General features: G+C 33.7%; 2 protein-coding genes across 3 annotated transcripts in view; both read left to right on the top strand.

Moving 5' to 3' along the window:
- The first annotated feature begins 200 nt into the window (after positions 1–200).
- LOC130806191 (GDSL esterase/lipase At1g71250-like) lies at positions 201–4,493 on the top strand. The gene is made up of 5 exons (XM_057671178.1): positions 201–646; positions 1,620–1,747; positions 2,089–2,331; positions 2,956–3,211; positions 4,207–4,493. Exons 1-5 carry the CDS (start codon positions 286–288, stop codon positions 4,413–4,415), a joined length of 1,197 nt encoding a protein of 398 aa, XP_057527161.1. The 5' UTR covers positions 201–285; the 3' UTR covers positions 4,416–4,493.
- A 13,841-nt stretch (positions 4,494–18,334) lies between these two features.
- The window catches only part of LOC130806643 (uncharacterized), a 14,595-nt gene continuing 12,066 nt past the window's right edge, over positions 18,335–20,863 (top strand). Inside the window, exon 1 of one of the 2 annotated variants that reach the window (XM_057671801.1) lies at positions 18,335–18,739. In XM_057671801.1, the coding sequence (XP_057527784.1) occupies positions 18,589–18,739 (151 nt within the window). In that variant the 5' untranslated portion in view covers positions 18,335–18,588. The remainder of the gene's footprint in view (positions 18,740–20,863) is intronic. The other variant, XM_057671800.1, reaches the window with a different exon arrangement.

The raw sequence follows: 20,863 nt of genomic DNA on the forward strand, positions 1-20,863 counted from the left end.
TGCTGTGCTGTGTGTTGTGTGAAGTGTGCTGTGTGCTGTGTGCTGTGTGCTGTGTGCTGTGTGGTATGTGATTGTGTACAATGTGTTGTGCGTGGAGTGTTTTGCAAGAGGGCAATGAATGTCACCTGTCTAATTTAGAAACATACAAAATATTATGCCTTACATCATGGAAAAGTATGGAAACAAAACGCAAGGAAAATTGCAAAAAATTTTGTTATCCTTTTTGTTCCTTTTTTGGGTTTAATGTAAATTATTTGGGCTTCTTTTTAATATCTAAAACAAAAAATGATTTCTTTTCCTAGCAGTTACTTATTTTGCATTAGATTGCCTATAAAATCCTCACATTTGGTCATCATCTTTCAGTTTATTTCTTGGTGTTGTCATAAAATGGAAAACATACCAACTTTGTTGTTATTGATGCTACTACATTTTGGTTTCTCAAATGCAAAAATAGGTTCACATGAAGTTATTGATAATCCTTCACCTGTTTCCGCAATGTTTGCTTTCGGAGATATGATGATCGAAACAGGAAATAACAACTTCTTGAATTCCATTGCTAAATCAAATTTCTGGCCTTATGGTTGTGACTTTAACCGTGGCCCAACTGGAAGGTTTACTAATGGCAAGACTATCGTTGACTTATTAGGTAACCTAACTTTTAATTGCATTATAATTTCATGTTTTCTACATAAATCCTATCCGAATATATTAGCAGATTTAAATATTGTAGGATCAATTTTCATTAAATGATAAGGGTTTAATTTTTTAATTTCACAATTGATAAAGGTTAAAGGGTTAACTCTTAAATCGATAAAAGATAACGTTTTTTTAGTTAATTAGTAGTGAACTGTATATTTAATGCACACCAAATAGTAGGATTTATTAAACGATGTTCAAATGAGATAATTAAATATAAAAAATGACATTATTTGCAAACTAAAAACATCTTAGCATACCACCGTGAACAAACGGCAAAAAACAAGAAATTTGAGTCACTTTATGTTTTTAAAAATGTTTACATGTGATTTTATGTCGGTGATTTAGTTTAGTGCGCAGACTACTCTTTCTATTGACGCATGGTTTTGGAAAAAAACCATATATTAGTTGTATGTGTAGTCAATGACAATCCTCTTATGTTGTCTTGTCCACACGAGCACATGACAATTTATCATCGTATTTCAGAGATGAGTTCATCGGGACGCTCTTGGGTAAATAAAAAATGGTGGATTCATATATGAGGAAAAGTTTTGAGAAATGCTCTTATGATCTCACATCGATGATTTAGTGAGATATTGACTAGTATTAAAGTTTGGTGGGCTACTCCTATGATTGCCATATGATTTTGGGAAGAAACCTTATCACGCTTGTGTATACTCAACTCTTCTTTTATATGAGCAGTCTATACGAGCCTAATGTAAAAACTTTTTGGATGAAAATTATGTTTAAAGTCTATCGCAGGAAACAAACTACTTGAATTCGACTTGATAAATTATTTTTGTTCAAAATTCTGCCCAATCAGTAGTCTAAAATTTTATAAAATGTTCCTTTTTGAAGAAAAAGTACAAAATCTTAAATTTGTTAGTAGATTCGACGTTTCCTGATAAAAATTTGATTTACAGGTGAAAGGTTTGCGATGCCATATCTTCCACCATATGCAGACCCTACCACTGCTGGCCCAAGAATTATGGCGGGTGTCAACTATGCTTCTGCAGGTGCTGGCATTTTAGATGAAACCGCTCGGCATTGGGTAATTTTTGGGGGAATCAATTATATAGTTTACATCTTTATATATGTGTTGAAGCAACCTAATAATTCAACCTAAATTAGATATCGTTTTTAATCTAATAACATGAACCATTAGGAGGCCGAACTATAAGATTAAGATTTTGATTGAATTGGTAAAAGTCTAACAATAAAATGTTTAATCGAAAGGCTTTGTATGAGGGGGCCGAATAGAATACATAGTATATTTCAAAGCTATAACCACCGACCAAACAATTTTATTTGCGGTGACCCTTTGGCAATTTAATATTTATTGTTATTTGTTACTAATAAGACATTGAACCGGGTGATGATGTATTTATGCAGGGTGATCGATTTAGCTTAAGCCAGCAAGTAATAAATTTCCAAAACACATTGAATCAGTTAAGGAACACGATGAGCGGCAGGAACATCACCCGATATCTCGAAAAATCCATAGCATTTATGTGGTTTGGAACTAACGACTACATCAATAACTATCTCATGCCTTTGTTGTATGATTCTAGCTTCAACTACAAGCCTCCTGAGTTTGCTAATCTTCTACTTACTCGTTATGCTCAAGAGATTTTGGTACGCTTTCTATTTGTTGTTTTTAAATGATTTGAATTGAAAAAAATTTTGATGGCTTTGTGTGTAATTTTAAAAATTATGATATTTTTCTAACAGTTTTGTATTTTTAAACACCAAATATATACTTCGTAATTTAATATTGAGGCCCTTAATTTTTCGGGGCCTTAAAAGGTCGAACATGTTAAACATGCTTAGAACCTCCCTTGATCTATTCACATTGTAAATCGATATGTTATTGTTTAATAGAGAATTAACGACCAATTTGGTAGGTGATAATAAATGCTGGTAATGGGAATGAATAATTAGTATAATTTTGGTTGAAAAATCTCTTGGCTACCTTAATGATCATGCTTATTTAACTTTAATCATCTCATTTTATTCATCAATTCATTCCTTTACATAAACATTGAAAGAGGTGGTATTAGGTGGTAATGAATATTTGTAAAAAAAAATAAAATTTTGTGATCAAAGTTTCATTACCATGGGAATCATATAGAATTTTTGATAAAATTTTACATTATAAATTATTCTCATTACCACAATTTAATGTCAGTAATCAAATAGACCGTAATTATTTAAGTAATAAGAAATATAACATAATTTATACGTTTTGGCATTGGCAAGGCGTTATACAATGTAGGATTGAGAAAGTTTTTTATAGTGGGACTATCACCAATCGGGTGCATTCCAAATCAAAGGGCAACAGGTCAAGCGCCAGTAGGAAGATGTGTGGACTCTGTGAACCAGATGCTGGGTTCATTTAATGAGGGTCTACGGTCAATGGTGGTGCAGTTAAATGCCAATCATCCTGCTGGAATCTTTGTTTACTTTAATGCTTATGGCGCTCTTGGAGATATCCTTAACAACCCAGCTTCTTATGGTATATTATTATTATTATTATTATTATTATATATACTCAACTCATAAAAAAGCCGTTTATTATTTTATTTTGAATTATTTATGGATTATAACTCTTAAAGTTTTAGTCATTCTGAGTTATATGTTTCATATTGGGTTATTTTCGTACAATGTTATGACTTATGAGTACAAAATTTTATAAAGATCTAATCCACTTACAATGAAATGTTTTATGATATTAACACAACAAAAGAATTTTAGGGTGCATGGGGGAGCTAAAATTTCCAAAAATTTTATTTTATTTGATCAATTTATATTATGTTTGCACAAAATCAGTGCGTAGTTTGTGCTATAACACCTATAATGGTAGGAAAATTTTTTTAGAATAATTCAATTTTTTATCATTTTTTTATAATGATCTCACATGTTGATTAACCATGAATAAACTCAACTTTGAGGTATTTGCTTAGAGTAAACTACTATAATGAGTATACACCAAAAAAAGTAATTGAAAATAAATGTGCAATTAGAGAAAAATTTTAAAACTTTAAATAAAAATTTTGAATAATATAAAAATCAGAAAAAAAAAACAATTAACATTTTTTATATATTTTCGACATTTTATTTTAATTTATTTTTTTTATAAAATAAAATAAAACTTATCATAGCAAGTCATCTGATTACTGAATTTACTCTTGAAAAATATACTCAAAAGTTTAAATTATTCGTGGTTAATCAATTGTGAGATTATTTTAGGAAAATCTTGAAAAACTTTAATTATTCTAGGTGATTTTTCTTTTATTTTAAAATCTAAAATTTTAACTAAGTGGACATTAAGCTTTAATGGAGTGGGCCTGAGATACGATTCTCAAAGAGATGATCTCTCAGGAGACCAGTTATAAATATTATTGGGTTCTTTTTCTCTCCTCATCACTAGATGCATTTCTTAGTATTAGCACTTAAGATTTTAGATAGTCATCTTGATAAAACTAGTTAAATAAATACATGAATATGCAGGGTTTACAGTAATTGACAGGGCATGTTGTGGATTAGGACAAATAACATGCTTACCATCCTCAATGCCATGCCCCAGCAGGAATCAATATCTTTTTTGGGATGCTTATCAAACCACAGAAGCTGCAAATTCCATACTTGCTCAACGAGCTTTTACAGGACCTCCTGCTGATTGTTACCCCATTAATTTCCAGCAGTTGGCTCTTATTTAATTTTCTTTTTCTTAAATACATAATTGCAACATTTTGTAATTTTCATATGAATAGCTTTAATCTGCTTTAAGTTGGGAAAAGTCTTGTTTTTTTATATATTAAAGAAATTAACTTGTACAACATAAGAGACTCTTTTATTAAAGTAAATTATGAAGAAAAAAAATATTTGTTGGATTATTTGTTTAAGTTAGTTTAACTAGGTTTCCAAATTACACTCACTTATTCTTTAAGTAAATAGGTACATACTAGTTTATATGCCATGCAATGCACAAATATGTTATAGTGTGCAGATACATATGAATAAAATTCAGTAATAAATATAAATTAATAATAACAATGTGATTGTAATAAATGTTAAAAGTGAACATATTAAAAATTCACAACTGTTTAAATGATACCGATTTATATGAGAAACAAATTAGTTTTGATTTTCTTAAAAAAAACTTCATAGTAAATAGAAAACAAATTTGGTAAATATATTCATTACAATAAAATTATTTAATCATCTTATCTTATACACATATATGCTATAGCAGTTTATATCTTTTTGTTATGTAATTTGCTCCATTTAAATTAAACATAGTTAATTAGATATTTGGTTTTAATGTTGGTATAGATCACTTTTAAGTCAAAATAAATTTTATTTTAAAATTTTTGAGTTTGCATCAGTCTATTTGTATTTGTCTCATAATGAAGTCATCGCTTAAAGGTTTTTGAGAAACAATTAACCCCAATAAAAAGAAATTAAAAAATAAAAAAAATTTGGACTCTACGCCCACAGAACCCGTGTGTGACTGTGTGGCTCTTAACGGCCCGTTTGGTACATGGTATTAGAGGGTGGTAATGATAATAAAATTAAGTAATAAAAAATTTGGTTGCTTGGATGCCTTCAATGGTAATAAAACAAGGTAATGAAATTACCAAAGAGGGCCATTTTTATTACCATCAAACAACCTGGTATTAGGCTGTAATGGTAATGAAGTATTACTGTGGTAATAAAATAAGGTAATGTTGTTTCGAGCTGAAGAAAAAAAATAATGAAGAAAAAAAAGGTAATGTATGTAATTATCCAAAAAAATATTATTATTAAAAAAAGGATCATTAGATAGAATAATTTAGATACAATAATGCTTTTAGATACAAATATACAATAATGAAACTAAGAGTCATTACCATTTTTTATTACTAACAACCAAATGCAATCAATGGAATATTATCTTCCATTACCATTCTTTAGTCATGCACACCAAACAGAAGAATCTTCATTACCAATTCTCATATTCATTCCTTCATTACTATTGTCATTACAACATTTCATTCCCATTACTTTATTACCATCAACTAAACGGGCCGTAAAAGTTATAATCCGTTCAAATCCTCCTATAACTTCTTATTCCCTTTTTTTTAACCCATGAAGATCCGCCAAGGATAAAACTGTAATTTGCTTTAATATGTTTAACCCTGAATATCCAACAAAATTTCTAAAAAATATGAAAATGTAATTATTATATGCGATTTTAAAGGAAAAAGAAAAAAAATCTGATTTTAGAGTTCATTTTTTACCAAAAATAAGGATCAAATATGGGCAATTTATTCATCAACATTCGAATTTTTAGATCTAAACCATAGACAAAATGTTAAATTATTCTATGATATATGTTCGGTGATAATTAATATATGAAATTTTTTCAAATTTTAATATATTGATTATTGATTAAATTTGAGGAAAAACAAAATTAAATATTTGCAAAAAAAATTAAAAAAATTGGGCTTTAAAAAGGTCTAATTACGTGCTAAACAATAGTCCATTTGTAAAATCATGCAATTCAAACAATTAGGCATTCAAAATTTGGAATAAAATCATCCCAAAATTTAGATTTTTGGCCGTTGAATTTTGATTTTTACCCCTTTATTTGATTGCTTTTCTTAAAATTAAATCACTTAATTAAAATCTAATTTAATTAGCAACTATAGTTAACATTAATTTAAGCTAATCATGCAAAATAACCAAAATTTTTATTTTTTAAATAGAATTAAATAATAAATAATATGTATCAAAAACATAATGATTATATCAAATTATACAAAACTTTAACTCTTACCATTCAAGTACACAAATTGTTGTGAGAGACGATCTCTATGAGAGAACATCTTTAATTGGGCTGCCCCAAAAAGGAAAATTTAAAGTAATGTTTTCAGTTGCATTAGGAATATTATATGTAGCCATTTAGAATACTGTAAGTACTAGATTACTTGGTGGGCATTAAGTATATTGTATACTGTAAGTAGTTTTTAAAGATATTATAAGTAGGCATTAAGAATATGATAAATAGGCTTGTAGGCTATGTTTCTCGGTAGGCATTAAGAATATTGTAAGTAGGCATTTTAAGTACTTTTTTGGTGGACATTAAGTATATTGTGGATAGGCATTAAGGGTAATGTAAATAGGCATTAAGGATACAGTAACTGGACATTAAGGCTTAATGGGTTAAGCGTGAGAGATATCTCTCAAAGAGACGATTTCTCGGGAGATCGGCTGTTATAAGAATTATAGATGATTAAACGCGGAATAATTAACAATTTGAAAACGATGATGGAGTTCGAACAATGTGTTTCAAATTCCATGTGTTTCAAACTCCAATATCTCCAAGATCGAATGTATGAAGTTTAGTGACAAACAAATTACACTATCAACGATATCGATGTTTGTAGGAGAAAGTAAAGCAATAAAACGACACAAAGATTTAACGAGGTTCACCCAACTAAGGCTACGTCCTTCGATGTGTAGTATCTCTTATATTATCAAAGGAGTTCAAAGAACTCTCAAATATGGAGAATTACAATAGAGAAGAGATATAGGCTAGTGTTTGGCTTGGGGTGTATTTTGTGGATGATTACAATGTGAATGAGAGCTCTCTATTTATAGGAGAGATCACACTAAGTAACATTAAGTATATTAAAGCTATGAATAAATGATAATGAAACTTTCCCAAGTATTTGAAGAGTCAAAACCAGCATCCTAGGAGTATCAGAGACTTCACTCGACCAAAGCAGAGGCTCGCTCGGTCAAGCAGCCTGGTCGAGCGAACTACAGGAAGTTTTTGGTTGCATTCTGTCTGCTTGCTCGACCCATTCTGAAGCTCGCTCGGTCGAGCGAGCTGGTCGAGCGGCACTTCAGAGGGCTTCTGACAGTATTGCTCGACTTTCATAGTAGAGCATCTTAAACCTTTGAACTTCTTCATTTAGGTCCCGTAACTCCCATGATTAACTCATACTTCATTACCTCATTAATCCATACTTTAATCATCATCATAAACCACAATCATCAAAACTTATCTTAATACACCCATTCATGACATACTTATGGGATTTCATCCCAAGAGTCACCATGAATGCACACACCAAATATGCACTCAAGTCACACCATTCATAACAATCTCCACCTTGACTTGAGTTCACCTAAGTCAATGGAATTCTCTAATTCACTCCAACATAATATAAAAACTTACACAACATCATATTCAAAACAAAACAACACATGTGCATAAACATAGCACATGCACTAAAAATGCCCTCAAAGGGCTCACAAGAGTATGAAATTTAATTACCAATCAAGTCCATACATCTCATGGACTCATTGGGATATGTTGAAATTATTCTCAAACTGTCATTAAAAGAAGTATCAATTTCATTTCATGCTCGGTTGAAGTAGTGGACACACAAGCCGAACTGATTAAGGTTAGTTGAACCCAAAAGCATATACAAGCCATCATTAATGGATCCTTTCAAGAACAAATTAGGACCCTTGCCAACCTTCAAAACTCCACCTTCACCAATGCACCTAAAACCTTCTTTATCGAGAATACTAAGGGAAATTATGTTTCTATTCATACCTGGAACATGAAGGACTCCGGTCAATGTTCTTTCAACACCATCAAACATGACAATTTTAACATCTCCAATACCAACTATCGGACAGATTGCCTCATTGCCCATAGTGACTTTTCTTCCATCAACCTTTTGATAATTTGAGAAGAAACTAGAGTTAAAAGTTATGTGTCTCGAACATCCCGAATCCAAAATCCAAGAATCACCACCCTTATATTCACTAGTTTCAACAAGAGCATCAACATCATACATATCATCTACAACATAGCTAGCTTCGGCGGAGATAGCTTTTGTGGATTTGCTTTCATCGGATTGTTTGACTTTTAATTTCCAACAATCTTTCTTGAGGTGGCCTTTCTTCTTACAAAAGTTGCAAGTCATGCTCCTTTTGTTCCTACTCGCCTCTTTAACAATTAAAGCATCATTGGAAACTCTAAACTCCTTTTAAGCAAATTGAGAATCAATAAGGTCTTTTTGAGTCAAAGCCTTTCTAACATCCTCACTAGTCAAGGTGTCTCTTCCATATAACAAGGTTTCCCTAAAATGCTTATATGAGTGTGGTAGTGAAACTAATAATAGAATAGTCAAATCCTCATCATCCACTTTTACATCAATATTTTGCAAAGCCATAATTATTGAGTAAAATTCATCAAGGTGCGATTTCATGGGCTTCCCTTCTTGCAATTTGAGATCATACAAAGGACTCTTTAACAAAAGTCGATTGGTAACACTCTTTTCCATATAGAGTGATTCCAATTTTTTCCAAATGCCTTTTGAAATTTCCTCCTTTACAACTTCTCTCAAAACTTCATTAGAGAGACAAAATTGTATGGCGGAAAGAGCCTTCGCATCCATTTCTTCTCCACACCATTTAGTGCTTTATGCACTCCATTTTGTATCAAAATTGCTTTCATTTTGACTTGCCATAAGCCAAAGTTCACACTCCTATCAAACTTCTCTATATCAAGTTTCATTGTAGCCATGTTGCACCAATATAACCTCTAAAACAAGATAACAACAACTTGGCTCTGATACCAATTTAAAACGATGATGTATTAGAGTTCGAACAATGTGTTTCAAACTCTAATATCTCCAAGATCGAATGTATGAAGTTTAGTAACAAACAAATTACGCTATCAATGATATCGATGTTTGTAGGAGAAAGTAAAGCAATAAAACGACACAAAGATTTAACGAGGTTCACCCAACTAAGGCTACGTCCTTTGGTGTGTAGTATCTCTTGTATTATCAAAGGAGTTCAAAAAACTCTCAAATATGGAGAATTACAATAGAGAAGAGATATAGGCTAGTGTTTAGCTTGGGGTGTATTTTGTGGATGATTACAATGTGAATGAGAGCTCTCTATTTATAGGAGAGATCACACTAAGTGACATTAAGTATATTAAAGCTATGAATAAATGATCATCAAGACTTATCTTAATACACCCATTCATGACATACTTATGGGATTTCATCCCAAGAGTCACCATGAATGCACACACCAAATGTGCACTCAAGTTACACCATTCATAACACAATTCCTGAAACATCTATACTTAGGATTACATGTATAATTAAATAGAATGAAATAATAAATATGTATAAAAAACATAATGACTATATCAATTGTAGGGAATGAGTACTGCAAAATAATATCAACTCCGAGAATCCTTTTCAAATAAACTATAATATCATTTATTAAGGGTAATTAAGTAATCCTTTACCTTAATTGTATTTTTCTGTTGAATTACTAATTTTTAATCTATTTTGTGGGATCTTTTTTAATAATATATTTAACTTTATTATTTAGTAGTTTATATGCCCGTACAATGCACGAATATGTAAAAGTGTACAAATACCCATGTGTAAAATTCAATAACAAATATAAACTAATGATAACAATGTAAAGTGAAAATATTAAAAAATTCAGAATTGTTTAAATGATGATGTTCATTACCCATTCTCTAGTGGGGAAACATTATTGACCCTTAAACTTCAAAATTCCATCTTCATGAGTAGAAAATCCCTCAATCTTTCCCTCTCGTGCTTTGCTCCTTTAACTTACTAGTTTGGAATCGCCATCATGAGTACTCCAGATTTCTTTGTAAAACTATGGTTGAATTGATAAAGCGTTCAAATTTTGTTGTAGCTAACCTTCTCGTACTATCTCCAAGTTTATTTTAGCAAAAATCCCGAGTTTAATCATCAATATCACCCAAGACTGCTATAGAGTGATTGGACTTTTACTTGATGCATCAGATAGCAGATTTTCCTTACCCTCGTAATACTTGAATGCTAAGTCATAATTAGTCTAACAACTCCAACCACCGTCGCTAGCATACATTAAGAACATTTTGAGTATACAAGTACTTCAAACTCTAGTGTTCCGTTTAAACTTTACACCGTATAAATAATGTCGCCAAATGTAGTCAAGCTATACGAATAAAGGTTTCAAAATGTTAATTTGAAAGAGACAATAAAAGATAAAAAATGGGTGTTGCTAAACTTCGCCACCCCTTTTTATTTTATCGCCACCCCCTCCTCAAAATTACGTATTTGCCCTTGGAGTTTAAAAAATTACAAAAATGCCACTGAACTTAAAACTTAATTAATAAAAGTAAATCACGCTTAATAACACTATTCAGAATTTAATTCGGAAGATTTGTCTATATATATCGAATTCTGAGATGCGTATGAAGTACGAATTCAAACACGGTACTATCTCTCTAAAAACTGGTACTATCTCTCTAAAAAGAGTTAAAGAAGTTGTAACCCGTAATTGGTTGAATATGGCTAGCGAAAGTGACTATGAGTCGGATGCGGTACGTAAAGTTGTCGTTGGAAATTTATAAAAAAAAAAGTCGCACAAAAGTACGCGATTGAACCATGGTTCAAGTGCACAAATCTGGGCGACTGAACCATGGTTCAGTCGCACAAAACTGGGCAACTGATCCTAGGTCCAGTCGCCCAATTTTGTGCGACTGAGCCATGATTTAGTCGCCTGGATTTGTGCGACTGATAATTTTTTTTTTTAAATTTTAATTTACGTATTCATGTTTTTTTTAATTATTATTATTATTATTGTTGTTTTAGTTTTTGTTAATTTTTTATTATTGTTACTAATATTATTATTATTATTATTATCGTTGTCATTATTATTATTTTTATTGTTGATAATTTTATTTTAAAATTTTTTTAATTTTTTAATTTTTTATTTACGTAATGTTTTTATTATTATTATTATTATTATTATTAGTATTATTATTATTATTATTATTATTATTATTATTATTATTATTATTATTATTATTATTATTATTATTATTATTATTATTATTGTTGTTGTTGTTGTTGTTGTTGTTAATGTCATTATTATTATTATTATTATTGTAGTCATTAATGTACTTAATTTATATTATTTATATTTCAAATTTGCAGGAGTTTGAAAACTTTAGAGACAACGTAGACTACTCCGGTAGCTTTGTTACGGATAGGGAATTTATCTCCGTAGATGAGTTACATAGTTGGGCCGATGTGATAGCAATAACAATCGGTTTTCAATTTACACGTGCTTCTTATAAAAAGAAAGAAGGACGTTCTAGAGTTAGTGTCTATTTAAGATGTCACCACTATGGTAATATTAGGGGTGATGTACATAATCTAGATGATACTGCCCGACCTGGTTCTAAAAGTAGAAGTTCCGGGTGTAAATTTATGATTGTAGGAAGTAGTCGTAAACCACCAAAAAGACCTTGGACGGTAAGGGTGTGTCCTGGTGAAAAAGAAAAACATAACCACCCGTTCTTAGTGTACAGAGATGGTCATGTAAGGGCGAATAGGATTAATGTAGATATTCAGGAGCACATCCGACAGCTTAGTGCAACCGGAATGCAACCGGCCTTTATTATGAATTCTATTAGAGATAATTATCCTGGTTTTTATGCTAGTATGAATCAGATATATAATATTAGGCAATCAATAAGGAGAGAAGAGATGGAGGGTAGGACTCCCCTTCAACACTGTCTTCATATGGCCACAGAACTTAATTATGTGGTCTGGACAGACTTGGATAACGAAGGGCAATTGAGCAGACTATTAATTACAAATCCTACCTCTATGCAAATGATACGTACGTGGCCGTATGTTGTGCTAATATATACAACGTACAAAACGAACAAACAAAAGTGGCCACTATGTTAAGTGATCAGAATGACGCCAACTTATCACAACTTCTTGGTTGCGTTTTGTTTGATGCGAGATGAGGCGGCTGTGTCGTATTCGTGGGTGCTGCAGGGATTGAGAGATATTTTCGGCACTGCTCAAACTCCTAGCGTCATTGTAACCGATCGATACGAAGGTTTATCTGCAGCTATTCGTGACGTCTTCCCAGGTAAAAAGGCTTTGTTGATTCATTATTGTGGTTATATCTAATGATAATGTCTTAATTAGTTCAATGTTTTGTTTAATGTAGATGTGCGGCATTTGTTATGCATCTGGCATATTGGCAACGACGTTGAGAACATGGTGGACAAGTTGTGCGGCGGCAAGAAAAATCAACAAGGGCAGGTATTCAGGAAAAGTAGATGGAACCCCTTGGTTGAAAGTTCTACAATCGGGGAATATGAACAGAGATGGCAAGCGATCGTCAGTACGTGGTCAGTTAGAAACAAAAAGGTCGTTCGGTATTTGACTGGAACATGGATTCCACTTAGAGAGAAATTTGTGCGTGCGTGGATGAATGATTGTTTCCAGTTTGGTAACCAGACTACCAGCAGAGTTGAAAGCCGACACTCTTCTTTTAAGTATTACCTTGGTAGCGGTAATAGCTCATTCGATACCCTGTTCAAAAGGGCACACGCACAGATTACAAATCAACAAGCCAGAATCCGACAAGAGCTACAGGAATGCATGACTTCTGTACCAAGGTCGATGCGACAGCATTTCTTTAGACCTCTATATCGCCACGTATCTCTCTATGCCTTGGAGCAGCTCCAGCTTGAGTATAACCGCATGTTAGAACTGGGTGATTTTGTATTTAACAAATGCGGTTGTGTACTTCAACAAACCCATGAATTGCCGTGTGCATGTTATTTACATATGTCCATCGGATCACATGGTGCTTTGTATTTGGATGACATTCATGAATTCTGGAGTACTTTGAGGTACACAGAGGTAGGAGACGAACCCGATGAAGGAGTACGATACGCGAACGCCAATGACAAAGAGTACTTTCAATCTCTGGTCGATGAAGTCCTCAAATCTGATCCCGCTGTTGTACGCCGAATGTCTCAGGTACTTGAATATGAACTACACCCAGATGGTGCGGAAATACCTGAGCCTTACGTAAGTCCACCGAGAAAGGGAAGACTAAGCACAAGTAAAACCATGAGAAGGAGAAAAAATTCATTTGAATATAGCAGATCATCTTCTCGTGGTCGAGGGTCTAGATCTTCTTCCCGCGGGAGATCTGGTGGCAGATCTAGTGGTCGAGAGACGCAATCTTCAGTAGGAATTAAGTTCAGTTTCAACTTATCCGGTACTTGACTTAATTTTTCGTTTTTTGCATTAATTTGTCACAGTTTACGCATATTAACCTTATTTACATTTATTGTAGATGATCCAGGAGGTCGAGATTTCTTACAGTTTCCATGGCCTAATAACATCCCATTCATCCTTCCTCCTTACTTGTTCGACTGGATTGATGTGTTAGGTGATGGTAACTGTGGATTTAGAGCAATTGTCGTCATAGAGCTGGGAGGCGAGGAAGCATGGCCTCTTTAAGATGTACTATGAGTATGGAAATGCAAATGAACAGAGCACAATACCTAACTTTGTATCTATCCCAGGAGTCACTAGACGAGGCTATATTCAGAATAGGTTCACACTTCAATGGACCTGCTCCTTTCATGCACTGGATGGATGCACCGATGGCTTTGTACTCTGCAGCAACGACTCTAAACATTGCCATTGCTTATTATGGTTCTGCTGACGGTAATTCGCAATACAACTGTTTGGTTCTTTCATTAAAGAAAGCACCGGGCGTGCATAGTGTAAATAAAGTAATACATATATGTTGGGTTAATGTAAATCATTTGTTCAACTTTTAATGAACGACAATTCATCGCCTCTCCCGCCGATCCATCAACGTTGGAAACAAGCAGCTGACAATTTCACCAAACATCTTGACACACATTTCACTACGAGGATTATGCTCTGGAATAATCTACGCGGGCCACGACCACGACCAACTAATAACACCGCTGACGATGCTGTAAATTTAGATACTCCATATAATTTATACACGACATTCATTAAAAGTTGTATATAATCAATAGTTATACTACTGTGTATATGAACGACATTCATTGACGAAAATAAATGCAATCATTAATGTTAAATATTTTCAGTACAGACTATGCAGGGTCATGCCCCTTAAAAATTTGTCATTCTTCAAATAAATCTCTACAATCATTAAGGTATATTTCTAACGCATGTCGTTGACGGGGGTTCAAATCCGCAAGCTGAGCAGGTAGTCTTGCCACTGGAGCGAATCGACTGGGCCATTCATTCAGGAACTGAAAACACAAAAGCATAATGTCCGTTATTAATTCATAAAACAAAAAACTGAAAAACAAAATGATAATAAAACTCACGTATTCAGATCTGCTCTGAGAAGGACCAGGACCGGAAGTCGGCCCTTCGTCCGGGGCTATGTACGGGTGCGAGCACACTCTGAACCATTCAACGTAATTAGGTTCAGCCTCTGAAGGAACAGAAGCCCGACGAAGTCCCTGCTCAACAAGGCGGGCACTATAGGGGAACCTACTCCATGACTCCAAATATACAGTAGAAGAAGGAAATGTCACAGAGTAGGTACCGTGTGCCCGTCGGAGAGCCTTGGCCGGTCTAATAGGAGTGGGAGGAATAGCCTGCACGAATCCAATCTATCGCAATGTCCGCTCCGGCAAGTACACCTCCACAACATCAAAGCACGTGATACCCCGATGACGGTGGTGCGTGGGTGATCATTCAGCAACGCACCAGCAGCAGAATTGTAGGGAGTCCATTCCACCTGCATACAAGCGAAGTTAACAAAAAAAATACTGTAAATTAAAAAACACATGCATGACAAAATGTAATGTACAATACCTGAGTCTCCGTCAATGAGTCAAGGACCTTACGGCAGTCCCTCAACCTGTCCACCTTACGACATGGTTTCTTCGGTGTCCACATCTCTGCCCTAGTCATGTTTGGCACATCTTCTCGGCGAGGATGAGGGCGGAAAGCGGGAAAGTACTCATAGATCCACGTCTGGAGCAATGTGAGGCATCCCGCAATGGTCTTGCAACCAGCCCTAGATGCCATTCCGAGCTGCCTGTACAAGAACGCCAAGGTCACCGCACCCCAGGCCACGTCCTGCTAATCGTCGTTCACTGCAAGTATCGGGTGTGGTCGCATGCCAATTCTGGTCTTATCCGCCAGCAAGGTAGAGCCGATGACAGCCATGTAGTACGCCGTCGTCTGGGTATCCATGGCCTGCGACCTATGACACAGCCGCATCAATTCAGCAACGCTTATGCAGCCGCTGGTGAATGCACCTTTACGCCGAAGCTCAGACATAGGCTCCCCGAACAGATTAGTGATACCAACCTGCCACTCCGCCTCCGAAGGCTCAGCCGGCAGAGAACCTTTAATAGAAATGCCCAATATGCGTTGCACGTCGTGCAACATAATCGTCATCTCTCCCCAGGGCATGTGGAAAGTGTTCGTATCCGGCTGCCAACTCTCCACGAACGCCGATATCAAAGCACAGTCGATGTGTTGGTGCATAATGTTCGGTAGTCGGCCGAGGGAAGTGGCAGGTAGAACATCATTTAGCGCATCGGACATATCCCTCAGTCCGATGATGGACTCCACCGGTCTCTTCCTAATACGGCAATCCAGAATCGGAGGCGTACGCTCGGAGCCGTCATAAATAAGTTTAGCTATGTGCCCGCCATAACTAGGGATCAGGTGCGTATCTGTCGGCCCCCCGGGCAGGGGTGATGTCACTAACCAGTCTGTGTCAGTGGATTGTGAGGGCCTGCTCTCCCGTGGTGGCTCATTATCGACAAAACTACGTCTTGCGCGCTCAGATGCGGCAGAAGAACTCGGGCTGCCACGGGCGAATCTGCCGTCGGGGCCGCGAACAACAGTCCAGTCCAATGGGCGACAATCAGGAGCTTGGAACTGAACATCATCAACATCATTATCATCATCACTATAAACCCCCCAACTACTCTGGAGGCTGTCAGCCTGGTCATCAAAATGAGTACGCACTTGGTTCAGCGTACTCGACCTTTGGGCCTCACTTTCTCTGGCAACCTCTTCATGCCTAGCCCTCCTAGCAGAACCCGTTACCCCCCTCTCATGCGGGTCCCCTCTGAGTAAGGTAGGCTTAGATCTATTACCTCTCAACTATTGTCTAAAAAACCCTTTCCTTTTCCTTGATTACCAGCCATTTTCAACAATTTTTTTTCCGTTTCATTAAAAATTAAAAATAATAATATTTCTAAACCAAAATAGTAATCAAAAATTAAAAATGGAAAAAAAAAACTAAAAAAACCAAATAATAAATTAATAATTCAGACATAAATAATAATTTAACAACAAAAAATTTAACAATCAAAATAAAAAAAAATTAAAAAATAATAATCACCCTTTTTTTTTTTTTAAATTTCAATAAATTAAATTATAATTAACTATCACAATAACAATAATAACATACTTCAAAATTTATAATAATTATTCCTACACATACGGAAAAACAAAAAAAATAAAAAAAAAAATTAAAATGAGTCGCCCAGATCTAGGCGGCTGGACCCCGGTTCAGTCGCCTAATTTTAGGCGACTGAACCGGGGTCCAGCCGCCCAGATCTGGGCGACTCATCTTAATTTTTTTTTCAATATCATAAATTAAAAACAATATATAAAACTTACTAAAAAATAAATAAATAAACATTACAACATACAAATTTACATTAATAATTTATAAAACAAAACATAAACATATATATAATAATAAAAAAAATAACAATCTCAATAATAATAAAAAAATTAATAATAATAACATTAACAACAATTATAACATACTTCAAAATGTTTAATAATTATTCCAAAACATACGGAAAAAAAAAAAAAACTAAGAGCCACCCAGATCTGCGCGACTGGACCCGGTTCAGTCGCCTAAAATTAGGCGACTGAACCGGGGTCCAGTCGCCCAGATCTAGGCGGCTCATAGTTTTTTTTTTTTTAATTTTTGCAACTAATTAAATTAAAAATAACTTAACTCGATTAATAATTTGCGGATTGAACTTAATTTTTGCTCCAAAATTTAGCTTTTGTAAGTTGGTTTTTAGTTGTGGTGAGAATAATTTTAGTGGGAGTGTGGTATATATAGAAAATTTTAGGTTCAATGGCAAAATCGTAATTTTTTCAAATTCCAAGGGCAAAATGGTAATTTACTTAGGGGTGGCGATAAAATGAAAATGGTGGCAAAATTTAAGGATCGGGTAAAAAATACTCCATTCGTTCCTTAAAGTTGTTTCGTAAAGGAATAATCACGAGAATTAAGGAAAATAGAAGCTTTTAGATTGTGGATATATTTTTTATTGAATAATAAATTTAAACGAGATATAGTTTTCCTATGAATGAGATACACTGGATATAATGATGATGATGAAGAAATTTAAACAATATAAAATGAAAACCGTAAGCCTTAAAAAACATTAAAATAAAGTCTATATAAAACATACGAGAACCACAATAATTAAAAAATATTTTTATAAATTTAATAAAAAATATATAAAGATCATAAATAATATATAAATATTAAAAATAAAATTAGTAAAAAAAAAAAGAAAATCATAAACATTAATAAAATTAATAAAAATTTCAAAGAACGGGAGTACATGATAAACGTGCGGAGGTGATTTCCAGTTTGGTCGGAACGAACTTTGGGGCCAACTTTCTAATTTTCTATTCTATATCTATATATTTAAAATAATTTTTTTTTTTTTTTTAAAAAAAAGACTAATTAGAATGGGTAGGTACTGGTGAGTGGGTTAAGTACTTGAATGGTTAATCAATTGGGCCAAAGCTAATTGAGCAGTGGAACTGTTGGAGTTCTGGTCAATTCCATTTCCACCCGTAAATCTTTCATGTGCCCACTTGCAAATTGTTATTCACAGTTTGCCAAAACAAAGTATAGTAAACGAACTAGAATCTTGTTACACATCGAGTGAAGATGAATAGTGAGAAGAAGAATGCAGTAAAAAAGGAGCAGAAATCCCCAGCACCATTGCCTATGTACCGACCTGTAGTTCTCAGACATGTCCCTACTATGGTCAGAAGAAGATATGACCATCATTTACAGAGCATTACTCTTTCTACTCAAGGTATTCTTATTCCTTCATCTTTTACTCTCTTGAAAGATTTACAACAAACCCATTTACCTTAACCTACACATGCATTTTCAATTTTGGAATACTTCTAATTGGGGGTAATTTCTCATTCAATTAGTACCTATGCTTACTGCTTACTGATTACTGATTACCGCTGATGGGGTCTGAGGAGCTTCAAATACAAGTATTATTTGGTGGGGTTCAAGAAATATCTAACCATTAATGATATACTCTCTATGTTTTATTTGTTCCATCTCTTGATTATCAATTTTTATTCCATAAATGGAGGGTTTCATCACAGAATGTTAAATCCCTTTCACCATAGTGACAAGCTTTTATTCACATTTTATATAATCTAATGAAGGATTGGTTTTCCTTTTCACTTATCTTGAGAGGATTGTACATTTTTCTCCAAATAATTTATTTTTATATAAAATTATATGCTTAAAAGAACCTGAATTATATTTGGAGCTTTTAACGATTTTTAAGATTTATACTTATTTAATTTTACCTTATAATTTTCACGACCCGTCATATTTTTATGTCAAGTTGTAGATTATATTATGATTAAATGATTCAATTAAAATTAACGTCCATTTATTTTTACAAGAGTATGATTATGTACATTCAAATATTAAGTTGTACATAGATGGGAGACATATAGACTTTAGTATTAGGAAATGACATGTTTTGTAATAAACTAATACCATGTATTTGAGAGAAAGAGTTATATAATGAAGGTCAACGAAGATATAATGTGTGGTTTACTGCTCAATTTATATATTAATGATTTAATGCTGCATTTCTCCACACAATTGTAAATACTGACAACCAAAATGAGCTGGTAGGGTTTGAAACTTGAAAGTGAAAGGAAAGATAGGGACAGCCATCAGTATGCACATGGTTATGGTTCGGATTACTTCTAAAAATTTAATTCATTCTTAGGTAAGACAAGACAGGGAAATGTGTACTAGAAAGGGGTGGGTCATTGGTTGTTTGAGATATATTTTTTTTTATGAAGGAAACGTGATGAATCAATCAAAGTACTTTTGTTTATGAAATTAGAGTTCACACAATAATTCGTGATACGCTTTGTTCTTCTTCCCTCTGTCCAAAATTATAGCTTCATCTGTGTTTTGTTGCTTTTTTAAGATTTGTAATTTTTGATTGTTTGTGATGGTATAATGATTTAGATAAGGAGAGAGAAAGAAAAAAGTGAAAATGAGTGGTTGGATTTGTGTTTTAATGATAGGAAGAAGGTGGAGTTTATATCCGAAAAAGGAAATGTAGCTAAAATTTTGGGACAACCAAAAATGAAAAATGTTGTTAAAATTATGGGAAAACGAAGGAGTTTCTTCTAAAGTAAGTTTTTAGACTGTACATGATTAACTAGGACTGTTCATGATTGATTAGGATTGACTATATTCGATGATTAGAGACTTAGGGGGTGTTTAGTATATTTTTTTTTGTGGAAAGGGAAAGGAAAAGGAAAAGGAATCCAATAAGAGAGTAGAAAGGAAATTAATTGTGTTACCTTGAAAAGTGTTTGGTTTAGATAAGTAATGGAAATAAATCCTTCTAGTCGTTGCTATACAAAGGGTATTCATGTGCTTTTTAAATTAAGGGAGATGATGAATTTTTATTTTTACTAGCTCATGAGAAGTACTAAAGTAACGGATTCTAATACCCTATGATAACCGATTCCATTACTTTCCGTATCAAACAAACAAGTAGAAAGAGTATTCATTTAATTGTTTCCTTTACTTACTTGAAATTTCAGCAAACCAAACATCTCCTTACAGTTAACTAGGATGGACTATATACAAGGTTTTACCAACACTTAATTGTTCTGGATAACCAAACTTGTAGTGTATGTATAATGATTAACTCGGGCAAGCTTCACTTGTAGTCAATAACCAAACTTTGTTGAGGCGGAAGGGGGCATTGCCGCCGACCATTTTGTCCCTATAAGTGTATGTGTAATGATACATTAAAAATTATGTATAGAGATGGGTGACTTGATGGTCTAGTTATATAAATCATTAATAGCAAAGTTCCATAACAAATTATTGACCGTAACCCATAGGGTTGCTAAATATTTAGCCTTATCTCTAACAA

This window comes from Amaranthus tricolor, chromosome 2 (genome assembly GCF_026212465.1).
Source record: "Amaranthus tricolor cultivar Red isolate AtriRed21 chromosome 2, ASM2621246v1, whole genome shotgun sequence".
NCBI lineage: Eukaryota > Viridiplantae > Streptophyta > Magnoliopsida > Caryophyllales > Amaranthaceae > Amaranthus > Amaranthus tricolor.